General features: G+C 32.9%; 1 protein-coding gene across 1 annotated transcript; it reads right to left on the bottom strand.

The window, feature by feature from the left end:
* Positions 1–10,104: 10,104 nt before the first annotated feature.
* On the bottom strand, positions 10,105–14,285 carry LOC114284003 (protein NLP6). Its single transcript, XM_028226878.2, has 6 exons — positions 13,949–14,285; positions 13,231–13,775; positions 12,459–12,509; positions 11,369–12,344; positions 10,880–11,215; positions 10,105–10,726 (listed from the first exon to the last, which is right to left on the bottom strand). The coding sequence occupies exons 1-6, from the start codon at positions 14,133–14,135 to the stop codon at positions 10,230–10,232; spliced, it is 2,592 nt and encodes an 863-aa protein (XP_028082679.2). The 5' UTR covers positions 14,136–14,285; the 3' UTR covers positions 10,105–10,229.
* Positions 14,286–14,596: the final 311 nt, after the last annotated feature.

Raw genomic sequence — 14,596 nt, 5'->3', positions numbered from 1 at the left:
TGCTATGCGCCCCACTCTCCGGCACACACCGTCGGATCACTTGGTCGGAGCAATATTTAAACAACTTCGGATCCTCCCAAAAATAATATCTGACCTGCGAAATGAATCGGTCTTTGTCTTACTTAGACCAATTTTAAAGAATTTGCCCAATGGCCAAGTAATTCACAATATGTGCAAACCACAAGGGGCTCACTCGTGACACCACAAGAAGTTGTTCATCCGGAAATGAATCATGCAAAGGTAGAGGGTCACTAGTATACTCAACAAGGATTCGGGAGATGTGATCTGCCACTACATTCTCAGATCCTTTCTTATCTCGGATCTCTAGGTCAAATTCCTGAAGCAACAAAATCCATCTAATTAACCAAGGTTTGGTATCTTTCTTTGATAGTAAATACCGCAAAGCGGCATAATCAGTGAAGACTATGACCTTGGAACCTAGGAGATAGGACCAGAATTTATCTAAGGTAAAGACCACAGCTAGCAATTCTTTCTCGGTGGTAGTATAATTCAATTGTGTATCCGAGAGAATGCGACTAGCATAGCATATGGTGCCCTATTGACCCTTTGACCTAACACAACCCCAACAGCATAATCTGAGGCATCACACATAATTTCAAAGGGAAGTGACCAATCCGGTGATTTCATGATTGGAGTGGTGGTAAGGGCCATTCTCAGTGTTTCAAAAGCCTTCAAGCATGCCTCATCAAAGATAAAAAAACGCGTCCTTAGCAAGTAAACTACACAAAGGATGTGATATTTTACTAAAGTCTTTGATGAACCTACGGTAAAAACCTACATGCCCTAAGAAAGACCTAATTTGACGAGCAGAATTGGGTGGAGGAAGGCCTGCAATGAGGTCAACCTTAGCTTTGTTAACCTTTATGCCTCGAGGGGACACAATGTGTCCCAACACTATACCCTCACGAACCATAAAATGGCTCTTTTCCCAACTCAAAATCAGGTTTGTCTCCACACAACGAATAAGGACTTTGGTTAAGTTCTGAAGACATTCCTCAAAAAACGGCCCAAACGCGGAGAAGTCATCCATGAAAACCTTTAAAAATTTCTCCACCATGTCAGAGAAAATGGCCATCATACACCATTGAAAAGTCGCCGGTGCATTACATAGCCTAAAGGGCATGCGTCTGTAAGCAAAAGTGTCAAAAGGGCAAGTAAATGTGGTCTTTTCTTGGTCAACGGGTACACCAGGACTTGATTATACCCTGAGTAGCCATCAAGAAAACAGTAAAAACCCTGCCCCGCTAACCTCTCAAGAATTTGATCAATAAATTGTAAAAGAAAATGATTCTTCCTAGTTATGGAATTCAATCTCTTATAATCAATACACACTCACCACCCAGCAGTGGTTCGTGTGGAGACCAACTCTTCTTGCTCATTTTCTACAATAATGATGCCCGATTTCTTGGGCACCACTGGCATGGGACTCACCCACTTACTATCCGAGATGGGGTATATAATACCCGTATCCAACAATTTTAATACCTCCTTTTTCACAACCTCCTTCATGTTGGGATTAAGTCTCCATTGCATTTCACAAGAAGGTTTGGCATCCTCCTCTAAATATATACGATGCATGCATACGAAGGGATTTATCCCTTTCAAATCAGCCACCGACCACTCTATAGCACTCCGATGTGCCACAAGAACACTTATTAATTGACTTTTCTGCTCTGCAGTTACGTCAGATGCTATGATGATAGGTAAAGTATCCTGAGGCCCTACAAATACGTACTTAAGTGTGGCCGGAAGTGGTTTCAACTCAAGTGTAGGTGGTGTAGGATGGTATAGCAAGCTCTCTAGACAAAGGAGGAAGGGATTCAAACCGGGCTTTCCACAGAGGAAAATCCAGTGCAGAAGAAGAATTAAGTAAGGCATTCACCTCTTCAACCGACCCTTTAATATCAAAATTTTCAAATCCAAAATAAGCTAGACAAGCCTCTAGAGGGTCCTCTACAAGAATGGAGGGTAAAGCCTCCTCCATAATCTCATCCATAACATCTACAAATAAACACTCCTCTCTCTCATGGGGTTGTTGGGATGCTTGGAAAACATTAACTTTCACTTGCATATTTCCAAATGAAACTTCCATAACCCCGGTACGACAATTTATGCACCATTGGCCATAGCCAAGAAAGGTCGACCTAAGATCACCAGGATTTGCTTCCTAGAGCTGGCTACCGATTCCATATCTAAGACCAAAAAGTCAACAGGAAAATAAAACCTATCGACCTTTACTAGCACATCCTCAATCATGTCACATGGCACTTTGAGGGACCGGTCAGCCAACTAGAGAGTAACAGTAGTGGGCTTCAACTCACCAAGCCCAAATTCCTCGTACACAGAGTACGGCAACAAATTGACACTAGCCCTTAAATCTAATAAGGCCCTATCAATGAAATGGTCCCCTATAATGCATGCAATGGTTGGTTCGTTACACACACCAAAATTAAACACTAAACTATACCAAATTCTTTCAGAATAATGCCAAGTCCAGGTATCGATCCACGGGGACAATTGTGAAATTAAACTAATTTAAATGCTAAATTCCTAAATTAATTTTGATGAAAAGATTGATTGTTCATAACCTAATTTAATAACAAATAAATTAAACAAAGTGATTAAACTAGCAATTATAAATAAAATTAGATTTACTGATTTGGGAAAAAATCTAGGGCAATGAGTTCACTACTAGTTACGTAAATAATTTTTCAATTTGAAATCAATTATGCTACGGTTCGAACAGAATAATACTTCGCAACTACAAGTTCAAAGCATTTATCAAGAAAATCATCACCTTCAATGTACGGGCACGAACAGGGCCGGCCTTGGCCTAAGGCTAGTAAGGCCTGTGCTTTAGGCCCCAAAATTTTGGCCTAAAAATAGGGCCTCCAAATTTAGTAAAATGTTATAGGCCTAATTTTTTATTTTTTTTTAAGGATCAATTTAAAGGACTCCAAAATATTTTATTGGGTCCATGTATGGTTTAGTCCATATTTATTTTTAAGTGTAGTTTGGCCCATATTTATTAAAATGAAAATATAGATTAAAAAAAAAAGTGTTTGGGCCCAAGAAGAACAATACATACAATATATGGGCCCTATTTTTTTTTAACCTTCTTTATTTATTAGGTTTTAGTGGAATAAATAATTTTGCCTCAATTTTTTTACCTAGGTCTTTATCAGTTTTAATTGAATAATTTTTTCCTAATTTTTTTACCCTAATTTTCTTTCATTAAATTGCTTTGTTTATAATTTTAATGATTATATATGCAAGTAAATTGTTTTGTGACTACAAACAAATAAAAAAGTTGTAATTTATCGTTTTATCCATGCACTTTTTTTTTTCAATGTAAGAGGGGCACCAATTTCCGAAATTCACCTTAGGCCCCCTAAATCTCAGGGTCGTCCCTGGGCATGAACCATCTCAAGTAGTACGAATCGTTCGCTCTAAAGTAGGGTAGCAACACGACTCGTCCCTCGTGGTATGGTTCATTTCATACCTTGAATGTGAAAGAATAAAAAAACTATTGTATGAAAAACATTCAACAATCACAGAAAGCCAAATACTTGAAGAAAAAGTAGAAAATATATATTTGAAACTTCTAAAATACCATACAACTGTTCAAACTCTTACATAATCAAAAACCAAAAAGAAAACCTAATTACATAGCTAGAGTTTCATCAAAACCCTAGAAAAGAATAACCTAGCCATTCATGGAGGAGTGAGAAAAGGTGAAAGAGATGGAAAATGTGGAAGCCCCCATGAAAGTTGCCTTTAAAGTTTGAGAATCCCCATCTTGAAACCCTAGCCTCTCTTTCCTTAGAATAAATTTCAGAACCCTAGGTTAGTCTATTTTTCTTCATTTTATTCTCAGCAGAACAAACCCAAAATTCTGCACACACATCCCTAGGTGGGCCGCTCGAGTGGTGGTGGGCCACACGTGCGGTGAAGCTTGGCCGCATGTGCGGTGGTCTAGCTGGCTCGGATTTTCACTTCTCGCACAGAGAATCTGCTTTCGCGCCCTTTTTGATTGAATTTGCGTATTTCCTGCCAAATCTGCACAAGTGCACAAAACACATCATCTCCACCGAATAAACAAAATTGAAAGACTAAAAATGTAACTTAAGTGGCCTCAATGTGGTATCTTTCGGCCTACTTCATAGAGAGACAGAGTTCGAAAACAGAAGATCAAGAGTAGAAAAAGAAGGAAAGAGAGAGAGAGTGAGCATAAATGGCAAGTAACACACACACACACACACACACGGAGAGTGAGTAAGTGAAGGATCTCAGATTTGAGGTTTGCAAACCGTCACAAATTGTCATTTTTCAGGTGACGACAATTGTGAATGATCTCAGATCTGAAGTTGTGAATGCAACAAATGATGGTAGTGATGAAGACGGTAGAGAAAGAGTTCCATAGTGATCGACGATGGTGTCGATGAAGAGCAACGATGTCACAAATGAAGAGAATAGTGATAAGTGCGAGACAGAGAAGATAGATTGAGATGAAAGAGAGATAGTGATTACAAGTTGATACACACACACGCGCGCGCGCACACACACACACACACACACACATATATATATATATATATATATGAGGGTATTAAAGTAAAAGAAATATGTTTTAAAATATTAGGGGATTTTGAAAGGGTCTATATAATTCTTATTCTTTTAAAAGACAAGTTAGATACTGAGAGGTCTATCAGCAAATCCCCTTTTTATAAATCACTTTTTCATCTACTTCTCCCAATAAACTCCATATTCTTTCTCTATTTTATTAACAAACTTTCAAATTTTGTTTTTCTATTCTATTAAAATATTGTTTTTCATAATAAATTTAAAAGAAATAAAAATTATAAATGTGTACTGCAATCCTTAAACAAAGCAAAACAATATATATATATATATATATATAAGGGAGCTGCAGTGACTCCCTACAAATAGGGAGTCACTGTAGCAAATATTAGTTTAGGGTATGGTATAAGGGAACTGCTAGGGTAATATAAGGGAGCTCCAACAACTTAAAATAGGTGAAGGAATGATTTAGGGGGAGAGATAGGGATGCTCTTAGTATCAGCCTCAGCAACCACCTGTCACAATTATAAATTTTTGTTTTGAAAAATAATTTGTAATAAACAAAAAACACTCATATATTGAATTTTATAAAAATAATGTGAGAGTAACATTTTAAAAATTGTAAATCATTTTATGAGTGTTTTAGTTTAAAATAAAGGAGAAATTATAATTTAGTGTATGTTTTTAAACTAAATGTTAAATCGGTGGTAAATTTTATCAATTTTAATAATTAGTTATAAACTTTTTCATTAATTTATAAATATTTTGCGAAAATATCATTGATTTGTAATTTTTCCAAAATAAATTGAGGTAAATTACAAATATACACCCTAAAGCTTATTTAACATATAGGTTATTCTAGTAATTTTGAAAATTACAAATACTTTTTTGTCAAAATTCTTTGTTTAACATAATTAACAAAAAAATAAAATTATTAACTACTTTTCTATACAACAATAAAATTGCATGAATTGTTAATGGAAATATATTTTTGACATTATTAAAAACTGTTAATTAATTTAATTAATGAAATGGGTGTTTTTTATACAATTGGAAACTTAAAAGGTGAGATGTAATTTCTAAAATTATATAGAACATTTCGTATTTTAAACAAATCTCATGGAGTGTGTTTGTAATTTACCCAATAAATTGATACACTTTTGCCAACTCATTCTATATGAATTTTTGTACAAAGTTTTTATTTGTATATCATCTTTCTTTTCTTTTCTTTTCTTTTTGTGTCCTTCTATTTAATAGATAACTCCATACCATATTATTAGTGGTAGGTTACACTAACCTCCCTTGAGTGTAAAAAAAAAATATAACATATTTCACAATTTTAATATAATTATATTGACATTCTTTTTAGTGCGACCAGTGTTGGGTTCACAGGCCACCGACCTTGTGCCCTAACCAGGATTGCGCATGCCCAGTCTATTGTCAATTGGAGACAAAACTTAGCCAAAAATAAAAATAAAAATAAAAAAACAAATTTTAAATGAATAATGTTATATAAATAAAAAGAATTATACGCAATGATGTGACTTATTAAGAATCATTCATTTCAAAACAAAATACCATTTTTTGGATGAATTAAAAAAAACGCCATTAAATATGCATTTATTTATAATAATGATATTGTCACATCATTCTCGTGAAATATTTATAAATTGAGCATTTTTTGGATGAATTAAAAAACACCATTAAATATGCATTTATTTACAATAATGATATTATCACATCATTCTTGTGAAATATTTATAAATTGAGAAATAGTCCATCCCTCATTTCATCACCCACTCCTAATTGCACCTCTAATGAGGCGGCAAACAATACTAACCAATCAACTCCTTTCAACGTTCTTCCCTCCTTTCAAAATTGTTTGCCACCTTATCTATATATCTATATCTATCTACCTATATATTATATAAGGAAAATTGTGTTTTTAGTGAGGAGCCTTGTGAGAGTTTCAATATCTCATACTACTAATTTTTTCTTGATTTTCTTAATTTTAAATGACTGAGAAAATCTCTATTGGCTAGCTTTTATTTGATAATCTCACATGGGGAAAATAAGGGAAAACATGAGTTATTTTACTCATATAAAGTGAATCTTATACTCTTATCCCATTTAATATTGCAATGTTGTGCATGTTTCAATTCAATATAGTTTAAATTTTAAAAGTTTTAATTAATTAATTATGACCTAGCCAATTAGGCTAAATCATTTTTGATTGATTAGATTTGTTTGATTCGAAATAAACTAAAGATTGATCAGATTAAAGATTGAAAGACTGAGATTGCTTGATTAAAAATAAACTTTCCGTCCAAATAATTGTTAACTTTTATTTTATAATCCCACATCGGAAAAAGAAAAAAAAATGAGTTGTTTCACTTATATAAAGTGAATCTTAATAGTGTAATATTGTATATACTTCAATTCAAGACAGTTTAAATTTTAAAATTAAAATAACATTTAAGAGTTTTAATTAATTAATTTTTGTATTAGTTGGTTGGTCATTTGATTTAACCGATTAGACTAAACCATTTTGGGTTTGACCAATTTGCCGGTTTAATCGCGATTTCTCATACTGATTTTATTAATTTTAAACATTTAAAAAAATTTCCATTGGTTAACTTTCATTCAACCATATAAAAATAAAAATTTAATTAGTTTATAATTTATTTTACAATCTCACATCCGGAAAAGAAGAAAAAGCAAAGTTTGTTTCACTATCTATCTATATATTATATAAGAAAAATGAAATTTTTAGGGAGAAACCTTCTAGGAGCTCCAAACCTTTATTCTAAAATTATTAAATTTTCTTAATTTTAAATAATTAAGAAAATTTCCGTTGGCTAGCTTCCATTTATCTTTTATTTTACAACCCCACATTGGAAAAAGAAAGAAAAAGTGAATTGTTTCACTTACATAAAGTGAATCTTATGCTCCTATTTATATAAGCAAAAAGAGATTTTTAATGAGAAGCCATATGCTCAATATCTCATACTCATTTTTTTTTTATTTTCTTAATTTTAAACAATTAAGAAAATCCACATTGGCTAACTTCAATTTAACTTTTATTTTACAATCTAACATAGATGTTTTTATTTTAAAAATAATTTTGTATGAGATTTGGAAACTCTCATAATATTTAACTTTAAAATAATTACAATCCCACATCGAGACAAAAAAAAAAAAAAAAAGAGTTTTTTCACTTATATAAACTGTTACAATCTCACATCGAGAAAAAAAAAAAGAAAAAGTGAGTTGTTTCATTTATATAAAATGAATCTTATAAAGAGAGTTTTAAGGGAGAAGCCTTCTAGAAGTTCCAAACCCTCATTCTAAAATTATTAAATTTTCTTAATTTTAAATAATTAAGAAAATTCTCATTGGTTAACTTCCATTTACCTTTTATTTTACAATCCCAAATCGGGAAAAAAAAAGAAAAAAGTGAATTGTTTCATTTACATAAAGTGAATCTTATGTTTCAATTTATATAAATTATTTAAATTTCTTAATTTTAAATAATTAAGAAAATCTCCATCCCAAACCGGGGAAAAAAAGAAAATCCCCATTGATAGAAATTATTGAAATTTATTGAAATTACATAAAGTGAATCTTATGCTCGAATTTATAGAAATTCTTAAAATTTCATAATTTTAAATAAGGGCAAATTACATATACACCCCTCGAGGTTTGGCTAAATTACAGATACCCCCCTGAGGTTTGAGAAATTACGAATTCCCCCCTGAATGCTATATTTGCATAAGAAATTAGGGGGTAATTTGTTATGAAATATAAACCTCAGGGGGTAAATTGTTATGAAAATACAAACCTCAGGGGGCGGGATGTAATTTCCGAAACCTCAGGGGGGTATCTGTAATTTAACCAAACCTCGAGGGGTGTATATGTAATTTGCCCGGAAAAAAAATGAATTGTTTCACTTATATAAAGTGAATCTTATGCTCCCATTTATATAAGTAAAAAAAGATTTTTAGTGAGAAGTCCTATAATCAATACCATTTTTTTTTTGATTTTCTTAATTTTAAGCAATTAAAAAAATTTCATTGGTTAGCTTTCATTTAACTTTTATTTTATAATCCCACACTGACGTTTTGATTTTAAAAATAATTTTGTATGATATTTTGAAACTCTCATAATATTTAATTTTAAAATAATTACAATCCCACATCGAGAAAAAAAAGAAAAAATGAGTTGTTTCACTTATATAAAGTGAATCTTATACTCTCATTTAATATTATAGTATTGTGCATGTTTCAGTTCAAGATGGCTTAAATTTTAAAATAAAATTTAAAGGTTTTAATTAATTAATTTTGTTATAAATTGGTTGGTCTGTTGATTTAGCCGATTATGCTTAATCATTTTCGGTTTGACTGATTCACTAGTTTGACCACGGTTTTAGCTGTTTTATTAAAATATATTGCTTAGATTTGTTTGGTTTGAAATAAACTAAGATTGACCTTATTAAAAATTGAACGACTGAAATTGCTTAATTAGAAATGAACTTTTTGTCCAAACAACTATTAACTTTTATTTTACAATCCCACATCAGGAAAAGGAGAAAAAAATGAGTTGTTTCACTATATAAACCTTATGCTCCCATTTAATATTATAGTGTTGTGTATGTTTTAGTTCAAGATAGTTTAAATTTTTAAATTAAAATAAAATTTTTAATTTTTAATTAATTAATTTTTGTATAAGTTGGTTGGTCCTTTGACCTAGCTGATGGGGTAAACCGTTTTCGGTTTGACTGATTCGCTGGTTTAACTACGATTTTAGCGATTTTATTAAAATATATTAGTTAAATTTGTTTAATTCGAAATAAATTAAATATTGACTTAATTAAAAAATTAAACGGCAAAGATTACTTGATTCAAAATAAACTTCCTGCCCAAACTATTGTTAACTTTTACACAATTAAGAAAATCTCTATTGGCCAGCTTTCGTTTAACTTATATTTTATAATCTCACATCGAGAAAAAAAGAAAAAAATGAATTATTTTACTTACATAAAGTGAATTTTATATTTCCATTTATATAAGCAAAATGAGATTTTTATTGAGAAACCTTATGATCAATATCTCATACTAAATTTTTTGATTTTCTTAATTTTAAACAATTAAGAAAATCCAAATGGATTAGTTTAACTTTTATTTTACAAAATATAAAAAAATTAAATATAATTATCATATTTTTATTAAATAATATATTATTTTATCTTGTGCATAGCACGGGTGATATGTTAGTTAGAAGTGTAATTAGAAGTGATGAAATAAAGAGATGTAGCAAAACTCATATAAATTTTATGTAGGGATAAAATTTTCCATTTTAAATAGTTAGTACTGATTATGGGGAAACATTTCCATCAAATTCTAGGGGCAAAAAAGTTAACCTCTTAAGGAGAATGATAGATAACCAATGGAATAAATGCACATCTCCAGGTAAACTTGCAAATGAATAGAGGAAATACCACAATAACTCCACAAAATGTAAAATCTCATTAGTTAAAGATAAGGCAGTTTAAAAGGAAGTGCTTATTTAGCAGATTCAATTTGTTCAGTGGGTAAATTGGCAACTTCTTTTCTCTCTCTTTTTCTCTCCTATAGATGATCGGTAATTGGTACCTTTGGTTCAAGCAATACCACAATACAAGTTTTGCCTTCCGATCTAGAAACGCTCATATAATCTCGTAAGTCCCCATCACAAGCTATTAAAATCAAATCACCGTCCTCATCTTTATACTTGACACAATAAGTTCCAGCCTCTAGGTTTAGCCTCTGCGCCACTTCTTGCTGCAACTCTATGAGCCTCGATGACAAAGACAGACGAAACTTAATTGCATTACCTTCTGCATATTTTGCTTTTATAGTCACAACATTGGCATCTTGCATCGTTGTATCATGTGGCTCAGTGTGAACAATAGTAGCTGAGGGTTGAGCAGAAGGAAGATCATCAAGATTCAATTGTGAGCTTTGTTCCAGATCAACACACGGGGCCGATTCATTGAGCTGAGAGCAAACAACCTTGTTTTTCTTGCGAGGTGGCCACCTCTTGATACGATAACCCCTACATACACGCTTCAATGTAGATTTGCTAACTGCAAAAGAAGAATCCAAGTAAGAAAACTTACTCTCTATTGTTTCTACAAAAAACCCAATATATATTCTCTACCAGAAGAGTCCATCTAATTGAAATAACTACCAAGATCACAAGCAACCTTATATTTTAATTTATGAAAGTGCATGCATACCTCCGAGGCTTTGGGCAGCATCCTCAAGTTTCATTTCTGAAGTTTGTAGGATTTCTTCTAAGGAAATTTCAATTTTAACTCCCTTTTTATTGTCTTTTCTGTCTGATGACTTTACTGTGTATCCAGATTTGTCGCCTTTTCTTGTTGACGCCTTTACTGTAGTAGCTGAGAGTTGAGCAGAAGGAAGATCATCAAGATTCAATTGAGAGCTTTGTCCCAGATCAACACACAGGGCCGATTCATTGAGCTGAGAGCAAACAACCTTGTTTTTCTTGCGAGATGGCCACTTCTTGATACGATAACCCCTACATACACGCTTCAATGTAGATTTGCTAACTGCAAAAGAAGAATCCAAATAAGAGAACTTACTCTCTATTGTTTCTACAAAAAACCCAATATATATTCTCTACCAGAAGAGTCCATCTAATTGAAATAACTACCAAGATCACAAGCAACCTTATATTTTAATTTATGAAAGTGCATGCATACCTCCGAGGCTTTGGGCAGCATCCTCAAGTTTCATTTCTGAAGTTTGTAGGATTTCTTCTAAGGAAATTCCAATTTTAACTCCCTTTTTATTGTCTTCTCTGTCTGATGACTTTACTGTGCCTCCAGATTTGTCGCCTTTTCTTGTTGACGCCTTTACTGTGCCTCCAGATTTGTTGCCTTTTCTTTTTGACGCCTTCACTGTGTCTTTCTCTTGTGTACAAGTAATAGCAATGCTGTTATGCCCTGTACCAAAAACATTGCTTCCAGTATTTATGGCATTCTCTAATTGTTGATCTGATGAATCCACTTGCATTACCTCAACTTCACTTTGTGAGAGTTCCAACTGAGGCAAAGATACAGTGGTTTGGGGGATTTGAACAGGATCAAGTTTTTCACCATTTTGAATAGTAATATCTTCAATATGTAATTCTTCCCCAAGTTCTTCTCTAGAAGCAACCCTAAGACAACGAAAATTTTTCCTCATTGTTTCCAATATTTTCCCTAATGAGGTATGTGGGTCTTCACTGGCATTGTTGCTCATCGGCATAAAAAACTCTAGCACGTAAACGTCATTTCCAGTGTAATTGCTCTCCAAGCATATTGCGAAGCAACCGCTTAATGCAGCCTTTCGTGCATAGTGTGCCAATGGGTACTCAGTGAGGCTAAATTGAGTTACATCCCTGCAGAATATCATATTAGTGGACAAAAGTGCTCTCCCAACAACCCCCACCCCATTCTTTAAGTGAAACAAAGAACTGATACGACGAAAAGCATCTACATCTTCACCATAGTCATCTTTCTTGTAATAACAACTTACACCAAGGATGCCACCATCAACCAGAGCCCTGCATGGCCAACCTACCTTGCATGGGACCCATGCCTGAGCTAAAGGTAAATCATGAACATCACATACCGTTTTCAACACGTTCTCGATTTCAACCAAGGCAATTATACGAGCTTCATTTTCATCCTCATCCTAGTTTGAAAGTATTGTCACATCCAGGTATTAGTGAGCAAATATTCCTCACCATTTTAATTTAAGAAAAATAAAAAAACCAAATTTGACATTGCATTATAGTTTGCCACTTACTAATTCCATGTCCTCGTGATCAAATACAACTGAACATTTCAGACCAAACTCCTGCAGGGGAATGGAAAGATGCAACTGAGGAATCTCATGAACTTTGAAATGTAGAATAATATTTTGCAAATAAAAGGAAGCATATAAAAAACTCTACAATGGATAAAATTCAGTCCATCGTAATATCTATTATCATGTTTGGTTCAACAAAAGGGAAAGAATATACGTTGGAAATTTGGAAATGAAATCACCATATTCTCCAATTTAGGAGAATGGTCATTTTATTGGAAAGCCAAAGATTACTAGCCATTCTATTCAAGCCTACAATCATTCCAACCAACAAAACACTACCTTAGTGTAGTAATCTCATTCTAGTTTGGGAACCAAACTAGGAATTGCATTCTCATTTTAGAACACATCCAAACAACGAAGTGAAAGAGACTTGACATAAGATTCTTATTATGCGTCATTGAATTGTCCTTGCCATCCAAACATGAGTGTTTTAAAACACTTAAGATCTAGAAAAATGAAAAAGTGGTTTACTCTTTTGTGTGTTAACCCCTCCGAGCATAGTTAACAAACACATGACATGACAAATTTAACAGAGTGTTTAACACTTGCGTTAAAGCATTATTTTTCTCTTTGAACAGGCAGACCCCCACCAACTTATTACACAAACAAACACACCACACCACTGTAGATGTTCTAAGAGAGAGAGTGTAATGAGTAATCAATATTAACAAGATATTGAAAATGCCAATTTGTGAGTGAGTGGACTAACCTCAAAATCTATATACATATAGTTCCGAAAATAGCTGCTACAAATTAGAAAATTGCTGCTACAAATTAGAAATCCAAGGTCTTCCTCTAGTGTCACTACTTCCATTACGCCAACACACCTTTGGGTAGAAGATTCAAAGACTGGGAAAGCGAAAGATTCTCGGACTCCGCAACGTAGAGCATCGTGACGCTGTGGATACTCTGTGATAGAGTAAAACTCGACATTAGGAGTGGATTCGGGGAATTGATGCTTGAACACTCGGGCAGGAAGGTGTTGTTCACAAGTGTTCCCCCCATCCAAATCAATGTCAAATTTAGAACCCATACAGATCATCCTATACCGACCAAGTCCATAAATATCAAGAATATCATGTCCATCATAAATAAGTGATGCTAGAGAGAAAGGTTGGCTTCGAGTTGTAAGAAAAGACCGGCCCTCTTTTGTTGTTATGGGTGCCCAAAATTGAACTAGTATCGGCCTACCAAACCAATTGTGCATCATTGTGCAAAGCAAATCTCTGATGATCTTGTTTAAGTTGAAAATATCTGATAAAAACAAACAAATTTCAGGAGAGGATTGATTTCAAAACAAGGTAACATTATTGATTTAAATTGACTTGAAACGACTAAACTATAAAATAAATAAATAAATAAATATTCAAATCTAAAAATAATAATCATAAGAAATAAAGAAAGAAAGAGAGATAGGAGTAACTCACCGCCGTCGGGGAGAGTAGAAGAAAGACGTTCGGGTTCGTCGTCTTCTCGGCTCCAGAAAACCACTCCATTCAAATATTTTGCCATAAAAGTTTCGTAAAACTTGGGCGACCAGTTGAGTTCCTTGTACATATATTCCTTGAAATCGTCAGGGAAATACGAGAAAAATCCCTCTTCTTCGTCAGCCATTTTCCTGATAAATCAATCGGGGTCCTTCCAGTTCCAACTAAATACAATTTTTTTCAAACAACTATCGTTCGAATCGGGTTAAAAAAGCGTCAGACTTCAAAAATGGTTGCGTTCAAAGGGTTTTTTTCCATTCCATCGAGGAGTTCAAAAGGCTCATTCATTCTCTACAAAAAAAATAAAATAAAATAAAAGGTAAATTACAAATACATCATTTGAGATTTACTTAAAATACGAATTGTTCTTTTTAGTTTTAAAAATTACAAATACCTCCTTGTCAAATTTTTTTATTTAACAGAATTAATTAAAAAATTGAAATTTTTAACTGTTCACCTATACAATAATAAAATTATCTGAATTATTAATTGAAATAAAATTTTAACATTATTAAAAACTGTTAATTAACTCGATGATTTGTTAATAAAATGATCTATTTGTTATGAAATTAAAAACCTTAGAAGGTA

Source organism: Camellia sinensis, chromosome 7 (assembly GCF_055761805.1).
Source record: "Camellia sinensis isolate YWXY chromosome 7, ASM5576180v1, whole genome shotgun sequence".
Classification (NCBI taxonomy): Eukaryota; Viridiplantae; Streptophyta; class Magnoliopsida; order Ericales; family Theaceae; genus Camellia; species Camellia sinensis.
The sequence above is the reverse complement of the archived record's forward strand: the minus strand, read 5'-3'. Positions and strand labels throughout refer to the sequence as shown.